General features: G+C 42.7%; 1 protein-coding gene across 8 annotated transcripts in view; it reads right to left on the minus strand.

The window, feature by feature from the left end:
- The window catches only part of Vps13d (vacuolar protein sorting 13 homolog D), a 241,475-nt gene that overhangs the window by 190,758 nt on the left and 31,539 nt on the right, over positions 1–19,178 (minus strand). For 7 of the 8 annotated variants that reach the window (XM_048783582.1, XM_048783583.1, XM_048783584.1 and 4 more), the window contains 9 exons: positions 17,432–17,611; positions 15,925–16,055; positions 15,016–15,091; positions 14,248–14,418; positions 13,035–13,165; positions 11,387–11,519; positions 7,319–9,532; positions 5,520–5,671; positions 3,016–4,047 (listed from right to left, as the gene is read on the minus strand). In XM_048783582.1, coding sequence (XP_048639539.1) covers positions 3,016–4,047; positions 5,520–5,671; positions 7,319–9,532; positions 11,387–11,519; positions 13,035–13,165; positions 14,248–14,418; positions 15,016–15,091; positions 15,925–16,055; positions 17,432–17,611 — 4,220 coding nt within the window. Of the gene's footprint in view, positions 1–3,015; positions 4,048–5,519; positions 5,672–7,318; positions 9,533–11,386; positions 11,520–13,034; positions 13,166–14,247; positions 14,419–15,015; positions 15,092–15,924; positions 16,056–17,431; positions 17,612–19,178 lie in introns of those variants that run through there. The other variant, XM_048783586.1, reaches the window with a different exon arrangement.

A 19,178-nucleotide genomic window follows, 5' to 3' on the forward strand; every position in this document is an offset into this window, starting at 1 on the left:
ATGATTTAGAATCCTGCCTAATGCCTTTGAATGTATTTTTATGGAAGACTGACCAATCAGGACTCACCTAGGAACCACAAAGACTCTGCTTTCCTAGGGACAACAACAAACTGAAGAAAAGCAAAATCCTCTGTCTTTAGAAAAGCATTATTTGTAACAAGTTCTGTAATATAATACTGTAATTATAACTACTAAAAGGACTTATGTGGCTAGGATTTATTGAGTCAGGTTCTCAACCACCTCTGTGCTCAGAGGCATTGAGTGGAGAGAAGGAATGAGAGGAGGAGAAAGAGCCCATCATTCAACTATCACTCCCTCCCACTCAGCTTCCAGATGGCAGAGACCATGCTTGGTCAGCCCTGTAAGTGCAATACCTACCACAAAGTAGGTGCTCAGTGAACATCTGGTGAAAGAATGAGTGGGAGGGAAAAAAAGATAAGAAAAGAAGGAAAATAGGAGTAGGGGAAGAAGGAAAAATAGTTACAGGTGGAGGCAGAGAAAAATGGAGCTGATTATCACAGCTGGGCAATGCCTGTCCGTGGGTATGCTCCAGTCTGCACAGTATGATTTTTGACAGAGACTACAGAAGGATCCCAAGGCATCGAGATGAGACCATCATAGAGGAGTAAAATAAGAAAATCCCTAATTATTTAATCATCAAAGGAACACATAAATGCTCTAAAAATGCTCTGTATGGAGGAGCCTGGCCATCGCCACCTGAACCCACTGATGGCATAAATCTTTTGTGTCTAAAAGAGACGCCCTGTGGCTGTGGGCCTCCTGCCTGATGTAACAGAAGACACCAGGCGCCACCTCAAGGGGTTCTCCCCAGGGAGCCGAAACTGACTCTCCAGCACTAACTTTCATTTCTAAATATGGGGGATAAACAAAGTCAACCAGCAAAACCAGCAAACAGACAAACCTAGGATGCTGGACAGCCATGAGGCACTAGCCCAGATTCTCTAGCAAGTCAAGGTAGGGGCATAAGAAGGCAGTGGGGGGCTGGTTTACCTTAAGTAAAAGAGATCTGTGTTCGGGAATGGGGGGTTGTTTGTTTGTTGTTTTATGGTTTTGTTTTCATTTTTGAGACAGGTCTTGCTAAGTTGTCCAGGTTGGCTTCAAACACCCTCCTCCCATCTCAGCTTCCTGAGCTGGGACTACCGGCTCACTCCATCATACTTGGCTTACATAAAAAAAATTTAAGAAACAATGACAGAAAATGTAACATGTGAACCTTCTTGGATCCTGATTCAAAAAATTCCTATGTCATTTTATTGAACTATCCTCATTTGCAGCTGAGAAAACTTTGGCTCAGAAAGGCACAGCTTTCCACGGAATTACAGACCAAAAGAAAAGCATGATACTTCCTAAACCATTCACTCCTCTCCAGTTCACCAACACAAGGGCATTTTTGAAACAATCAGGGAACTCTGAGCATGGACTGGGAGGAATTACATAATACAAGGTATTTTTGGTAATTTAGTTCAATATGACAATGAATACTGAAGTATGTTGAGGTAAAATGGCATACTATTTGGAATTTGCTTTAAAATCCTTCAGTGAAGAAGAAGAAAAAGAACAAAGTAAATGTGATTCATTGAAGTACTGGGCATATGGTGATTTGTTATACTATTTTCTCTAAGATATACTTGCCATTTTTCACAATACAAATGTTTTTCAAAAATTCTTATTTTCAAAAAGTACACTGTTAAGGGACATTTATCTAGTCCTGTTTTCTTGCAGGAACAGCCATATCAATCTCTGCAGAGCCTCCTGGGAGGAGTCCCCCACCCGGCCCCAGCCCCACACCATTCACCACTGACACCACAGGCACCACAAGAAGGAAGGGACAGGGCAAACATGAAGTTCCAACAGAAGAAAAGGCTCCACCCTTTCCATTCATCTTGACAAATAAGCCAAGGCCTGGGACCTCAGCACTGACCATGCCGGGCAAAAGCTTCCCATCCCTGTGCGCTCCACACACACAGCAGACAGGCTAAAATTCAAATGTGGTCTATTTTAAAGTTTCAGAAAAATATCTGAGTACCAGCAGGTGCAGTGGCGCAAGCCTGTAATCCCAGCGGCTCAGGAGGCTGAGGCAGGAGGATCTCAAGTTCAAAGCTAGCCTCAGCAACTTAGCAAGGCCCTCAGCAACTCAGTGAGACCCTGTCTCTAAATAAAACAGAAAAAAGGACTAGGGATGTGGCTCAGTGGTTAAGTGCCTGCGGGGTCAATCCCTGGTACGAAAAAAAAAAAAAAAAATCTGAGTACTAAGGACAAGTCACAAGCATGACAATTCCCATGACAGTAAAGACTAGCAGCGACCATAGCAGCAACCATAGCAGCAACCACTCACTGAATGCTTGCTGTATGCCACGTGCCACCGAAGGCCTTACCTGTGTTTTCACTGAGTGCTCAGAGACCCTGTGACATAGGCACCACCCAACAGCCCCATTTATTGACAGAAAAACGGAGAGAAAAGGGGCTAAGTGACTTGCCCACAGCTACACAGCTGGGGGGTCACAGTGAAGTGCCAGGATTAAAGCCAAGTAGTCGACTTCCCTCACCTCATTCCTGAATAGCGGCTCTACTGTGGCCCCCGATGGAAGCAAACACCATCCTGAGAGAAGGGGGCGGGAGGTAAGGGTAAAAGCTGCACTGGAAAGTTGCTGCCTGGACTAGACGCTGTGCTAAGGCCCTTGCATACACCATGTCACTTCACTCTCGCAGATGACGGAAAAAGAGGAAACCCAGGACACAGAGCAAAGTGGTTCCCTGAATGAAAGCCCACAGGCAAGACAAGCTGTTTGAACTGCAGGTTCTCCCTGCCTCCACCTGGGACTTACACCAAAACCTTTCCTGAAACACTAACATCTCCCCTTTTGTACCAGACACCCAAAAGACCACATGGCTCTGCTGCCAACAAGAGCTATCTTCCAGAATAAAGGCAAATGCTCACATTTAAATAAACCCAAATTCATTTTGGAACTTCAAGGCATCGAAGGGAACTGATACCTTGAGATCCAGCTTGGTGTTCACGGGATCCTGAAGCTCGGGTGCTGTGAAGGCACTGGACTCTACCTTGACGTTCTGCAGAACATCCTCAGGCGGCAACTTCATTGCATGGTTGTCTGCAGTGGAGCCAATTCCAAAAAAATCTAAGATCACGACCCAGGTTTGCAATGTGATCAGAACATCCAAGCAGTTAAAATCAACGTCAATGCTCCGGTTAACTCGATTGTAAATGGAAGAAAATTCTGGATGTTTCTTATCCACCAAGAATATATTGATGTGGACCAAGGAATCATCAAATTTACTCTTTCCTGTAACTACCTTGGGCTCATCTATGGTCGGAGAAGGAGGTGGGGTCAAGGGATAGTCCTTGTCTTGAACTTCCTTTTGTTTCTTCCTGGAGACGGAGGTGGGTCTCTGATACAACTGAAAGACGTTAGGAGCTTCCTCCATGTGGGAAGGGAGAGAGCGTGGCATATCAGGGTACTCCACGTTGGATACTGAAGGGCAAGACTGGGAAAGGTACTCTTTCTGTGCTAAGCTAGATGGCTTGGGAGCACCTCGGGACACCATCAGGTTCTTGTACTTGGAATCTGGATTTTTCTCCAGTAAGTCCTCCATTAGCAGGGAACGCAGAGCAATCTGAATGGACAAGGTCTGAGGATGGTCTTTACTGAATTCCACCTCAAAGTCCTGAAACCTTAAGCTCACAAGACCTTGGGCCCCCAAAGTGAGATCTCCACTTAGCTGAACTTGAAGCTCTGATATACAAAAGTTGGCTTGAATCTGAGTGAAAGCTTTGGCTTCTCTCACAGACAAGGACTTCTGAGAGGTGCTGGAAAGACTGGAGTGGCTGAACAGCCCGTTCTCCTTCCTCTCCAGGGAAGGCTCTCCGCAGGTACTGAGGGCAGGCACAGGAGAGTTGGGGCAAGAGGAGGAGGCAACACTGGCTGGAAACTTATTCAGATCTTCACTGTACACAAGGTTGTCCAGCGTCTGTAAAACCTGCTCATATACGTGCTTGGCTAACACCACCTGCATTCAAAGGGAAAAATCAGTTACTCCCCTACTATTATTAACTGCACTCAGCTACCTATCCATGTCCACAATTTGGGGCTTCCCTTGAGGTTTTAGGTTAGTTGATAAGACTCTCACCATCATTTTTTTTTTTTGCTATCCTTAACTCTTTCTGCCCCACTTTTGTTCACAAGGCCCTTTCCAGCATCACACAGAAAAATCTGCATATTCAATAAGTGCTGACTGCATGCCCAAATCAGTAAAGTCAGATTAAAACTTAGATGATACCAAGGAACTCTCATTAATTTTGTAAGGTATGATAATATCACTACAGTTACATAAAGCACACCTAGTTTGTAGACACATTCCAAAAATACAGGAATAAAAATGGTATGAAATCAGGTCTTTGTTCATGTACATGTATGTTGAGCACGTCAAAGTTGCTGGTATTCAAATCCTTGCTCAAGATGGGCACAGTGGTGCACACCTGTAATCCCAGCAACTTGGGAGGCTGAGGCGGAAGGATCACAAGTTCAAGGACAGTCTCAGAAACTTAGGAAGACTCTATCTCAAAAAAGGGCTGTGGATATAGCTCAATGGTAAAGCACCACTGGGTTCTATCCCCAGTACCAGAAAAAAAAAGAAAAAGGAAAAGAAGAGTTAGTGATATAGCTCAGCAGTTTCAGACAGGGCAAGACTAATTCTCCCTTGAAAGATCTGTCAATGGCACAGATAATCACATCATTTTATAAGCTGGGCCAAGTATGTCAAAAGTGTGACAAGAATTATATCTTCCTGGGAAGAGACTCTGATTTTTTTAAGCAAAAATTTCCCTGCTCCCGAATGGCAATGAATGAAGATTCTGCCTTCTTCCTCTGCACAACCTCCCTCTGAGCCACACAAAGAAGGCTAACAAGAATGCTGTCCAGTGATTAAACATGATAAAATTATTCCATGTTTATTGGAACAATAGCATTAATGATATTTCCTTGAAATCATATTTTCCATCTACATTTAATAAACATAAATATATAGCATTATAATCCAAGTATAATAGATTTATACCGCATAAATATAAAATAAATAGAGGCTGAGTATTTAAAATCCCAAATATCCCTGAAATCTGAAACTTTCTGAAAGCCGATAAAATGCTCAAAATGTTTCAGACTTTACAGCATTTCAGATTTCAGAGATTATGAATAGGGATGCTCAATCAATAAAAGTCTTCACAAAGGGGCCGGGGTTATGCGAGCACTTGCCTAGAACATATGAGGTACTGGGTTCAATCCTTAACACCAAATACAAAAAATAATCCAATAAAATAAAGGGATGCTATCCATCTACAACTACAAAAAAAAAAAAAAAATTTAAGACTACATAAATATTCCAAAATCTAAAAAACTCTGAAATCTGAAACACTTCCGGTCCCAAGCATCTCAGGGAAGGGACATTTTAGCTGCCCTAGTCTGAAAATCAGTCGAACAAATTACCTGAACTGGATTGACGAACTTTCCTTCAATCTTCATGATGCTAGAGGTCCCCAGGTCATCTGGACTAAGAGAGAAGGTCAGTTCAGACTCTCTCTCAATAGGGATCTTTTCCAGTTTAAACTGAATGGTGGTGTTGTTCAGGATGTGAAAAGCTGACAGAAGAGAGGAAATGACAGACTATTAACACTAATCTTACATTATTATTGCTGATTAAGTGTGGAGTGTATAAAATACAGCCCATGAGTTATTCTTAGACCTGAAGGGCAGGTCAGCCTAGCATCAAGGGGTATATGACCAAAAGCAAACTTTGATGACTATCCCAAGGCCAAACTGGGAGAAGAGATAAAAGGTAAGATTACAGGAAAAAAAAGAAAAAATTCATGACATGCTTTATTTGGCAGCTTTAAAATATGATGTGATAAACATACTCATCCAGTCCAGGAGACTACATTAAGCTTCTCTTTGCCTTCCAAGCTGATTTTCCAAACCACATTGCTCATCCTTACCTAGCATTCAGATATAGATGGATCCCTTTTCTTGGGCCTAAATCAGAATCAAGGTCAACAGAGGATCTAAGTAAACAACTTTTATCCCAAACAGAGAAAGAAATCTTTCAGTATGTATGTACCAGAAGCAGTGAATTAACATCTGAAAATCATAGAAGGATAAGTTTTCAAAGTCTTCATTTCTTCACCAACAAAACCATGCTCTAGAGCCCACATGATTTTTTTAGATGCCAAGACTAACAGATTGAGCAGGGCATGGTGGCACATGCCTATAATCCCAGCGACTCGAGAGGCTGAAACAGGAGGATCTCCAAAAGCCAGCCTCAGCAATGGGGAGGTGATTAGCAACTCAGTGAGACCCTGTCTCTAAATAAAATACGAAATAGGAGGCTGGAGCTGGGGCTCAGCGGTAGCACACTTGCCTGGCATGTATGAGGCACTGGTTCAACAACTAAAAGATTTTTTAAAAAATACAAAATTGGGCTGGGGATGTGGCTCAGTGGTCAAGTGTCCCTGAGTTCAATCCCCAGTACCCTAAAAAAAAAAAAAAAGATTGGGGGTTTGACTCTGCAGTAGGGCATCCCCTGGGTTCAATCCCTGGTACCTTAAAAAAAAAAAAAAAAAAAAAGACTAAAAGATTGAAAAGATTGAACTGATGGCACTAGCTGATTAGAGTTAGAACACAAATTCAAAATCCATTCCTCACACCCTCTTCCATCCAACCCATTACAGGGCATGGCAGAATACTAGAATATTCTGTATAACATCCACCAACTATGTTTCACATTCTATTTATGCTAATCCCTTGAGCTATCATGAGCTAAAACATGTATCTAGGAAAAAGCTACAGTTTAGAAAATTTGACCAAATTAAACAACACTAACCAAATCCATCCACTGAAGCATCTCTACAACTGAGCAACCATGCAATTTCCAAAAGAGAACACGTTTAGTAAGTCTTATTTGGGGCTGGGGCTGGGGCTCAGTGGTGGAGCGCTTATCTAGCACATGTGAGGCACTGGGTTTGATCCTCAGTACCACATGAAAATAAACAAATTTTTAAAAATAAAGTTAAAAAAAATCCTTGTTTTGCTAAAAATGGTATTAAATGGAAAAAGATGAAAATATACCAACGTACTATGAAGCATTCTGTCAAAATTTTATCATGATTTCTAAAATATTAACTGGGGACAATTCCAGAAGAAAATGTTTTTGTTGCTGTTTTTAGTGAAATACTACACAAGCTGGGTTTTGAACCTTTAAACAAAATTAAACAGAAACTTATGCCCCTTACCTTGACCTCTATGCAGAGATTCAAAGAAATCATGTCGGGTGAAATGCGCTTCCTCTTGACTGTTGGCACTGGCCGAGCCAGAGGGTGGACAAAACATCCGATTTACTTCAGCCCCAGCACCTTCTCTGCCCGCCAGTTGGGTGCAATTCAAAGAATACAGTTTAATGTCTTTGATTTCCACCTGCAGACGGTCACTTCTGGACTCGTCATCTCCTGCCACAAAATTCTGGATGAATATCTGTCCCAGGTGTCCTACCAACAACTCGGGACTCCCCGGCTTCCGGGGGATAGAAACAACTGGAGATTCAATGTAGATGTTCAGGATTAGCTTTACGGTGTCGGAATGACAAGAAGTGAGGCCAAACCCATATATTTCATTTTCCTCTAAGATAAAGGGTTCCCGGGACTTCTTTGGAGTCTCAAAGAGGGATACCATCTCACTGTACTCAGCAGTCTTGGTAGCTAACACTGTGGTGACTTTGGTGGCTGCACTTTTCAGCATACTTCGAAAATTCTCTTCCAGTTCATCCATGGATAATGTCAGCTCCTTCAGGAATTTGGCAGAGTGATTATAATGTAGGGAAGCCATCTTCAGGTTGAGGAAACACTCCTGTTTAGATTTCTCAACAAACGTGAAACTCAACGCTTCAGTAAGGGCTGCATCTTCCATTCTGACAAACACCGATTCAAAGTAGCCAATATCACTGACAATATTTTCATAGCCTGCAGAATTCCCAATGCTGACAACATACTGGTTCTTAACATTATCTTGTGTCAAATCCATAAGCTGCAAACAGCCAAGAGAACCGTTCACATCAAATGTGCTCCCCATCGAGACATTAACTTTGGTGCCACCTACACTTGCAGTCGCGATTTTCCTACCATGCTTCTCTCCGTTTGCCATCCCCACTGTCCGGAGGAGCAGTAAGTTAAGTCTGTGGATCTCCACTGCAACCTCGGTATTTTGTTCATATGTAGATTGGTAAGTCCCTTGTTCTCTAAAGCTTCTTTCAAAATCAGTCATTAAAGGCTGAGGGCTCAAATCATCTTTCTCCTTGGGGAAGGATTTTTGAAGAAAACCAATCAGCTCCACAATTGTCTCTGGATTTAGGATAATATCCAAATTATTCACCTGTAATGAAATCACCTGAAGAGTGCTGTCTAAGTTCATTGAGGGGCACTCTGAACTCACAAACTGATATTCCAACTTAATGAGAGACTCTTGTTCTTTGGTGAGAACTTTGTCAAGTGAAACACTAGTTGCAGATCGGTCATTCAGGGTGGTTACATCAGTTAAGGAAGCCACATTAGGTCCAGAGACAGGAGATTGTGCCCTGCTATCCCGGAGGCTTCCTGTTGGAATATCAAAACTTAAGTTCTTATGTGAAGCCATCAAAAGGTCAAAATCAGCACCATAGGTCTGCATGGTGTCCACCAGGAGCAAACCATGAACAGTGAGTGAGACTTCAGCATCATAAGGCCTCTTCACAAAGTGCGCATTGGTACCAAATACCTTGAGCACAGAAATGTACCTGCCGTTGCTCTCAACACCAAGCTGCATGCAGTTAACCTTAAACTCAGCCAGGAGCAGCTGCGATTCCACCAGAACCTCCCGGGTATGCTGCTCCAGCATCACAATGCTCTGGGTCAGGTTCATTACCGAGTCCTGCAAACTTCCCCGCTGTCCTTCTTGGGGGAAAATCTTCTCTTTAATCTGAGTATCACATGTCTTCATTTCTGGGGTGGTAAGGAGAGCAAAGCAATTCTTTAGAGCAGATATCTTATCCTCATTGATGTGGATTTTTAAGTCTGGTAAGTTGCCTGAAAGCACGGCCCCTGGGTACTTGGGATCTGAAGTATAAATCAGTCGCCGTTCTAGCTGCAGATGAACATTGAACTTCTCCACCACGTGGGTCGGTCCCACATCGATATCCTGGACATGCTTCCAGTTGTCCTTCACTCGCCCAACCATGATCTGGAGGTCCATAAATGACAGCACGTACCTCTCGTACATCTTTGTGTTCATCAAATGTGCCTGAAGCTGCTCCTCGCTGATTTCCACTCCAGGAAAAGGAGGTGTTTTCTCTCCATTGCTGCTGCTTGTCTCAGGAGGTGGGGTGTTGGGAGGTGTGGCGAGAGGGGTCTTGTACTCATCATCACTGAACTGATTCTCCTCAGAGGCTGACCCGTCCCCACTTGTCCTTTTGGAGTCATCTGCAGAGAAAAGAGAGAAGACTCAAAGAGTACCTGATATTTTCTTCCTCCATCCTTTACTATAATGATGATGATGAAGAGCAGAGATTCAGCCAACCCCAACATTTAAACAATGGAGGACACTCCAAGCGTAACATTCTGTATTGTCATTAGTAGCCATGTGAACTTGGCTACTAATGTGAAAGTGTGAACTCCACAAGAGAAAACGCATGACTATGAGGACAGCTGGAGAGCAGCTGAGGCCCAGTGTGTGGGGTGCAGCACCTTCCCAGTCTCGGGCAGCATGGCCCGTCCTATCACCAACCCCAGCCACTCAGTGCTTGTCTGGCTTTTCCCGTCTTGGCTTGTTCATTTTGTTTCCCCCACTAGAATACCCTGAGGGAAGGGAGGCGTCGGGCATCACGCTCAGCAACAACTCTAGAGCCCAGATCCAGGCCTGGTGAGCAGAAACTGCTGAGGGTATGACATTCCCCGGGCACACCCGGGATCCTCTCTACAGCCAAGTAGCACTGAGACAGCCATGGAGCTCGGGGCTCAATCACGTGCCCTGTTCCACATTACGTTTCCTCAGTTCAGGTGGGTGCTATATGCAGCTGAGCCACCCTTCCATTCAGGCCTAATGCCCTTTTAAAATTCCCCTTTGCACCCAACTTCCCCTCCTCTTCACGCCCCCTGCCCTCTTCTCCTTCAGGTCTACTCAGTGAAACTGAGGTTGGAATGGGCTGATCTGCTCAATGCCACCCGCTTTACCCTGTGAGCCCTCATTCTTCCCTCCCGCCTCAATACACTCAGATCTAATGAAATTACCTTCCAGGTGTCTCTTTTTATATGCTACTAACAAATAGGTTAAAACCCTATTCCTGAAAGTAAGCACTGGGAGACAATGTTTATTAAAATACACAATGTCACATAGAAACACAAATAAAAACCACAATATGACACTACTTCACAACTACAAAAACAACAGTCACAGTGATGACAGAGTGCAGACACCAGCAAGCTCAGCTGCTGGTGGCAATGTGACGCTGCAGCTGCTGCTGAGAAGTCCATAGCTCCTCAAAATACTAAAGAGACTTGCACAGGACCCAGCAACTCCACTCCCAGGTATGTGCCCGGAGAACTGGAAACATGGTTTTCTACACAAAAATCTGTATATGAACATTTGCGTGTGAATATTCATTGAGTGCTATTCATAACAGTCAAAAGGTGGACAATCCCAAAGTCTAACAAAGAAGGGTAAATAAACTGCAGTATATCTATACAAGGGACTATTATTCAGTCAAAAAAGAAATGAAGCACGGACATATACTATAACATGGATGGACCTTGAAAATGTTATGCTAAATTAAAAGCCAGATATAAAGGGTTGCATATTTTATTTCACTCACATGAAATGTTTAGAACAGACGAACCCACAGAGACAGAAAAAAAACTAGTGACTGCCAGAAGCTGGGGAGGAAGAATTTAAGAGACAATGACCACTAATGAGTTTGTAGTTTCACTGGGGAAAGGAAAATGATCTGGAACTAAACAGTAGTGAGAGTTGCACAAATTCACCAACACGACCAAAATAACTATAGATTTTTTAAAGTGAATTACATCAAGGTACAGCTATTATTTTAAAATTCACAGTTGAACTGGGATGTTTAAACATGTTATATGCACTACTGTGAAGCAAACATGTTACATGCACTACTGTGAAGCAAACACGTTACATGCACTACTGTGAAGCAAACACGTTACATGCACTACTGTGAAGCAAACATGTTACATGCACTACTGTGAAGCTTGCTTTGTTCAGCAGACAGAGCAGCCCACCAAGACCTGTCTCCCCACTTCACACTGGCAATGTACCTTGTGAATTTGTCAACAGCATTCTTCCCAGATCCACAACAACTAACACGGGATTCTTGAACTTGAAGTCATCAGGGAATATCACCTGAGGGGCAGAAATGTCTAGCCGCACAGTCCACCGTTTACTTTCCTCCTGTGAAAATGAAACAAACCTCTGTTGTGTCGTGGCTCTGACTGTGAACTGAGGGCTGCTCAGTGCTGGCGGTACTCCCGAAGCCCTGCCCAGGGTTGAGTGACATGGTCTCTCTGGGATTCTAGCAGAAAGTCTATGATAAAGCCCATGAAAGCCTGAGGCCTGGAGACACCACCATGGCCAATATCTGAGGTGGAGAGAAAAAAAACCTATAAATTATTGATAACCGTACTTGCATTGATGATCCACAGGTTAAGAAAGATTTTGTTTCTAATTTGCAGAGCTTAGCACTTTAAACTATTACAGAAATTTGAAATTCAAATAAATGTAGAAATCCACAAAAAAAATTGGGGGAGGGGGTTATTGGGGACTAAACTCAGGGGCTCAACCACTGAGTCACATCTCAGCCTTATTTTGTATTTTTTTAAGAGACAGGGTCTCACCAAGTTGCTTAGTACCTTACTTTTGCTGAGGCTGGCTTTGAACACAGGATCCTCCTGCCTCAGCCTAAGATTACAGGCATGTGCCAAAGCGCCCAGCTTACCAAAAAGTTCTATTTATTCACAGACATTGGTAATCATGAACTTCGTGCCAAAATAACTTGAGGAAAAACGTAAGTTTTGATGTTCAAAATACAAATAACACACTGATTCATGAATTTGTAAACTGTTCTTCTTTGCAACTAAAAGCAGCCTCAATTATATGCATATGGTAGAAGCTAACTGATACAAATGTTACCAGAAACAACTATCTTTTGTCTAAGATAACAAGAGGACACTAATTGTTATAATTTGTGTTGAAACACACAAGACACATGCAAGAAACAGGACTAATTCTCTGTCTAATACACCAGGACATCTGTTTGGAACATGGGGCTCCCTTTCCACCTGCAGCATGTACACCACACAAGAGAAGCCACTCCCTTTCCAACTACTCCACCTACTGCTGCCTCTTGGAGGTGCACCACCACAGCACGCTGTGAGAAACAAACCCTTCCTGGACTGTTGAGCTATTTCCTGGCTCCACCTGTCCATGGTGTCCTCTTATCAGCTGGTCACTCAGTGACCACAGATGGTGACAAAGTAATCATCATAGCCTGAGATAGAATCCAGCTTTTTACTTCTGGGGTAAACAAAAAGAGTGCTTAAGTATTCAGAGATCACAGGACAAGGACAAGGGCAAGTCCTGAAAATGCTCCCAGAGCCATACGGAAGAAACTCTATCTAGTTACAGTGTTTTGTTTTTTTTTTTTTTAATTAATTAACTTTGACTGTCAAAGACATGAGATTTCTATTTTATGCCAGCTGACAAGGACTTCATATTTTCAGTTCACTTAATCAGTACAACTGATTACAGTAGATAATGAACTTGTCAAAAGAAACTTGCCCAGGGCTGGAGGCTCAGTGGGAGAACACTCGCCTCACATGGCCCTGGGTTCCGTCCCAGCACTGAAAAAAAATAAAAAAGAAAAACTTGTTCCTTCCCCCATCCCCAGTGTTATGTGAGGCCACTTACAATGAAATCCCCCACCAGCAAGCGGTCGAGGGTCTGTCGGATCTCTGCCTTGGTCTGCATCTTCAGCTTGTTGTACTGTCTGCGGGCAGCTTCAGCAACTCTGAGCTCAAGTTCAGACTGATAACCAAAACCTACAAGATTGGAAACACATAGCACACTCAGAATTTCCAAATGGTTGGGTGGATAGACAAGAAATTCCACCAGAGCTAAAATACAATCAGTAACAAAAGCAGCTCCCTGGGGCTGGGGTGATGGCTCAGTGGCAGAGCACTTGCCTCGCCCGTGCGAGGCACTGGCTTCGATCCTTAGCACCACATAAAAATAAATAAATAAAGGTATTGTGTCCATCTGCAAGTAAAAAAAAAAAAAAAAACCACAGCTCCCTGCTCTGCCATGACCTGTGTGACACAGGATAACAGGCATGAGGTAGAGGTGGGCTCCGGAGTGCCAGGGGTGGGGAGGTATATGAGGGAAGGTACCTATGCTACAGAATTTCTTGAAGCTTTTTCTGAAAACTATATTTCAAAATCCTTACAAAGCAAGACATAAGAAATTACACAGGAAGAAAAAAGTATAATTTAGAGGGAAATGCCTTCTTTACTGTCAGTGAGAACAAAGAAGATACTACATTCATGGCTACTGCTTACATGAAAAAAATCTCAAAAATTGGGCAAAATCTACAAGAATGTCACTGTTATAAAGGAGAGAGGGATTATGTTTCATCACCCACTCCCTGTCAAAAAGAGGGCTCTTTCCATGTCACTGTCTTAAGTCATGTGGGGGAGCAGAGGGAGGCCTAACAAATCAATGACAATATTTAGAACTTCGCAGCCTACAATGCAGCACCCAGCAAGTGAAGGAGGCTACAGACTCTGTGACCTGGAAGGAAGTTCTTGAACATTCCTCCTCATCCCTGATCTAGAACATCCTGGGGAGCCAAGGAAAGTGCCAGCATAAGAGAATGAGAAGAATGAAAAACTTCATGTCAAAGGGAGGCAAACAGAAAGTATGTATGATGTTGATTTCTCTGGAAAAGAGACTGTCCAAGGACACGCACGCATCCAGTTTCTAAGGCTGACCCCACCCATGCCCTCCACAGGCCTTACAGACCACCACAAGCCATGTGAACATCCAACCTTGCCCACAGCACCAGCACTGACAAGAAAGATGTTTTTTAAAAGTAACATAAGATCAAACAAACAAAAAAGTTAACCTGAGGTATGAACCTTTCCCTTGTAGAAAAAGTCTGCTACTTTTTTAATAGCCTGGGGATTATATATGATGTTCAAGGGCCTTGTGCTGACATTCAGCCGCCTCTCAAAATGACTGTGCACTGGATTTCTCTCATACAGCATCTCAAAAACTGGGTCATCTGGGTCCGCAGCTGTAAGAGAGAAGAGAAGAAAGAAAATGGAACATAGCAAAACAATCACCATATTCTAAATAGACCTGTGAGGTACTGGGGTGGGGGGATGTTTTCTAAATTATTTTCCAATCAGTTCACAATTATGCACATTTTAAAAACAGAATCTGGTCTAGGGGGGTAAATCAGTGGTAGAACAGCACTTGCCTAGCATCTGCAAGTGAGTTCCATCCCCAGCGCTGCAAAAAGGGGGGGAAAATCCTATAAAAACAGAGAGGGGCTGGGGTTGTGGCTCAGCGATAGAGCGTCCGCCTGGCTCCTGTAATGGTAACCAGACTCTGTGGCTCGCAAGGTTGGCCTAGTTACACCAAGGTTAATAGTCGTTAAAAAAAATAAATAAATAATAAAGGTATTGTGTCCGCCTACAACTAAAAATATTTTTAAAAAAACAAGAGTCCCACCCAAGAGTGCCAGGAGGCCTCCACGCCAAACACTCACCTACACAGCAAAGCACTCTCCCCCAAATTAAGCACTCCCTCTTTTACTTCTGATCAAAGACAACTGATCTGTAATAATGACATTTTTAAGCCGTGGTTTTAGGAACATATGACAGTTTACCAGGGTACTGATCACTTCTGTCTGCAGATGTGGTCTGAAGACCAAAAGACTGTGAGACTCTGCCAACTTCTTTTTGCTGTAAAACACACATACAAAAAGCTTCAGTGCCAGGGCGAGAGGGGACAATTCACTGCAGACACACATACAGCTGACTCACTGCATCACTGCCCCCAGCACAACTGCGTCAAAACTCACTTCACACAGGGTTACCGAATACTTGCAGACTTGTTTAGGTTTTTTTAAAACCTAGTAAGACCAAGTCTGTCCATTTTCAAAGACAGTGTGCTACTTACTGCCAGTCTTGACTGGCAGTCAAGAACAGTAAGTGGTTGCTAAATGACATTGAACATGCATAACTTTTCCAAAGGAAGAATGTTTTCCCACCCTCTCTACAACTATCCCCTCACCTCCCAAAAAGAATTATGAACAGGTTACGATGGCTAAATATTCAGTTACCCAGGCCATATTTTTGTCAAATATCTCGTAGTTAATACAGTATATTGTATATAAAAAATTACACATATATGGAAAACTTGAGGTGGTTTTCTTCTGGAGTCCTGAAAAGATGAGATTGCCTACCGATGAATACGTGAATACATGAAAATGACTGCCAGATACAGAGGCAATTTGAACACTAATTCTGAAATGCAGAAAATAGTGGTGCTCATGGCATTTTCTTCCAAAACAGAGCAAACTATTCCACGGTGTTTACAACGTAGGAAGGGAGAACATGCAGTCTCACCAACATTTTCTCTCTAAAAGATTGGAGAAATTGACCTGGCCCAGCCTATCAGTCTGAAGATACCCAAATGTCAGAATGAATCAGGTTAACATCATTCATCATTTGCCTAAAACAGACCACAATTCACCACCACCCAAGATGATAAGCCAGGCCACTGTGGTACCTACTGGATTAGGGAAGACCAGAAGAGGAAACATGGTTCCTTCCGTAGCCAGGTCTTGGAGAAACAATCCGCCCAACCGGACTAAAAGCAAGGAAGAATTTCTTCGAGGAAGAGATTCTGCTAGAAGTTTTACATCTACAAAAGATGAGAGCTGGGTTGTGGCTCAGTGGTAGAGCGCTTGTCTAGCATGTGTGAGGCACTGGGTTCAAACTTCAGCATCACATAAATAAATAAAATAAAGGTACTGTATTTAAAAAAAAAAAAGATGAATATGAACTGACATCATGCTGTGATAGCCTAACATGTTTCTAAAAATGTTAAATATATTACAAAGTACTTTTAGATACCATGAGCTATTTGTCCATGAAATTAGAACCAAGAAGAGGGGGGAAAAAGGGGGGGGTTCTATTCTACCTATGTATCTATAAATACACAAGAACTGTTAGAAGTTTCCCAGAAGAACAACTTTTAAACTGAGTCTTTATAATTAAGTTCAAGCAATCTGCTAGTACATGCTAAGTGTATGACAGTTCAGCTCTCAAGATTATGAAGTCAAATTGTGGCTTTTTTTCCCCACCCTTCTTGAACTACTGAGGCATCTCAGATAAGTTGCTGTTTCATGAACTGAAAAATCAGAAAAAACAGTCAAATAAAAATCAGAAAAAAACAAAATAAAAAAAAACAGTCAAATAAAATTGGTCCTAATCATGCACAGATTCTATATGTACACATTCATCTACTCCTGCAAATAAATTTGTAATCTCAAAATCAATACTCGTGGCACTTTCTTGGTCATTCAGACATAGAGCAGCAGAAAGTTTGAGTCACCCAATTAATGTGCACATCCCCAGCTGAGTTCAAACAAGACAGTGCTCTGCCTCCTTGTGTTAGTTCTCACAGGTGAACAAGTGTCCTTTACCTGGCCTACTTAGAGAGCTGTTTTTTCACATTTTTTGGTGTTTTACTTTTTTCAAGGCTTTGTTATTTAAAATGACCAAGTGGGGCTAGGAATGAGGCTCAGGGGTAGAGTGCTTGCCTAATAGGCACGAGGTCCTGGGTTCCTCTGCCAGCAGCGCAAAAAATAAATAAAATAAAATGGCCAGGGTGGTGCTGATGTGCTGCTAGCACATCCCTAAGCCTTCTGGAGGCTGGTGTGCACTTTACAGAGGAAAGACATCCTTCAGATCAGCTTCACCTGGCATGGGTGGTAGTGCTGCAGGCTATGAATTCAATGTTACTGAATCAACAACAGATATATATTAAATAAGATGTTTTTAAACACAAACTCACCTTTGGAAAAAAAAAGGAGGGGTATGTTCTGATGGGCTGACAAATGCCATGATCAGAGGCTGGCAGGAACCTAACCTGTATGTCCCGCCCCCTAGAGGCAATGGCTCAGCCAGTGTGTGGCAAGGTTCTAGTTCATAACTACCTCGAATGAAGAGAACCAACTGGACATTCCCCCCCACCTTTTGAGAGAGACGGTAGCGGCTGGTTCTTTGAGGCAGTACCTGAAAACTCGAGCTGCATGAACGCACTTTCACTCATCTGAGGATCTCCCTGCTCCATGTGCAGCAGGGTCACTGTGCCTCGCTGCAACTGCAGATTCAATTTAGCAAAGACGTGATCTCGCTTCGTATACGTGTTCATGCATGAGGCATCCGCAGTGGGGTCAAAAAACTCCTCGGTGCCTAAGTGGTAAGGGAGAACAGGTAAGAAAAAGTATGGGACAGGGCTGGGGATGTGGCTCAAGCGGTAGCACGCTCGCCTGGCATGCGTGCGGCCCGGGTTCGATCCTCAGCACCACATACAAACAAAGATGTTGTGCCCGCCGATAACTAAAAAATAAATATTAAAAAAAAATTCTCTCTTTAAAAAAAAAAAAAAAAAAGTACGGGACAAAAACCATACAGCCAGGCACGCTGACCACAGTAATGATGACCCTACTGTTTCCCTTTTTTAAAGAACAGGTGACTATTTAGTGTGCTAACATAAAACAACCCTGTTTTATCAACTTATCATCACAACAGGTAGCACAGGACTCACCACATTAAGGCTATCCAGTGAATGGTCTGTGTCTGGGTTTTGCAGGACAGTGGCCACTTAACTACATGTGGCTTATGTGGCTGGTACAATTAAGAAAGTGGATTTTTATACAAATGGCCAACAAATATGAAAAATGCTTACCATCATTAACAATTAGGGAAATGCAAAGCAAAACTACACTGAGATTTCATCTCACACCAGTCAGAATGGCAGTCATCAAGAATACAAACAATAATAATGCTGGAGAGGATGTGGAGAAGAAACAACTTTACACTGTTGGTGGGACTGTAAATCAGTGCAACCACTGTGGAAATTAGTATGGAGGCTTCTCAAAAGACTAGACATGGGAGTGGGGTTGGCTCAGTGGTGGAGCATTTGCCTTGCATGCAGTGAGGCACTGGGTTCGATTCTTAGCACCACATATAAATAAAACAAAGGTATGCCGACAACTAAAAAACAATTTTTTAAAAAGACTAGGCATGGAACCACCATATGACCCAGCTATTCCACTCCTCAGTATTTATCCTGAAGAACTAAAGTCATCACACCACAGTGATACACACTCACCCATGTTTATAGCAGTGCAATTCACAATAGCCAAACTATGCAACCAGCCTAGGTATCCACCAATGGATGAACGGATAAAGAAAATGTGGTATATATACACCGTGGAGTTTTATTCACCCATAAAAAAAATGAAATTATGTAATTTTCAGGAAAATGGATGGAACTAGAGACTCCCATGTTAAATTAAATAAGTCAACTCAGAAAGTTAAGGGTCTTATGTTTTTTTCTTATAAGCGGAAGCTACAGAGAAGAGAAAGGTGGGAGAGGATCTCCTAAAAATCAAAAGGAGATCAGTAGAGGAAAAGGACCAAAGGGTGAGAAGCAGGGAGGGATGGGGAAAGGGCTGGGGAATGATACTGGCCAAATGACACTGTTATCTTGCATGCATGTACAAATATGAAACAACAAATTCTACTGTTAGGTCTAACTATAATGCAGCAATAAGAAAAAAGGTAGAGAAAAATAAAAAACAAAGAAACTGGATTTTTAGCCAGACACGGTGATACATGCCTGTAATCCCAGCAGCTCAGGCGGAGGAGTCAGGGCAGGAGGGCCACAAATTCAAGGCCAACCTTAGCAACTTAGCAAGACCCTGTCTCAAAAAAAAAAAAAAAAAAAAAGGGGGAAAAAGGGGGGGGGGGGGGG

The sequence above is a fragment of the Marmota marmota genome, unplaced genomic scaffold (assembly GCF_001458135.2).
Source record: "Marmota marmota marmota unplaced genomic scaffold, marMar, whole genome shotgun sequence".
Classification (NCBI taxonomy): Eukaryota; Metazoa; Chordata; class Mammalia; order Rodentia; family Sciuridae; genus Marmota; species Marmota marmota.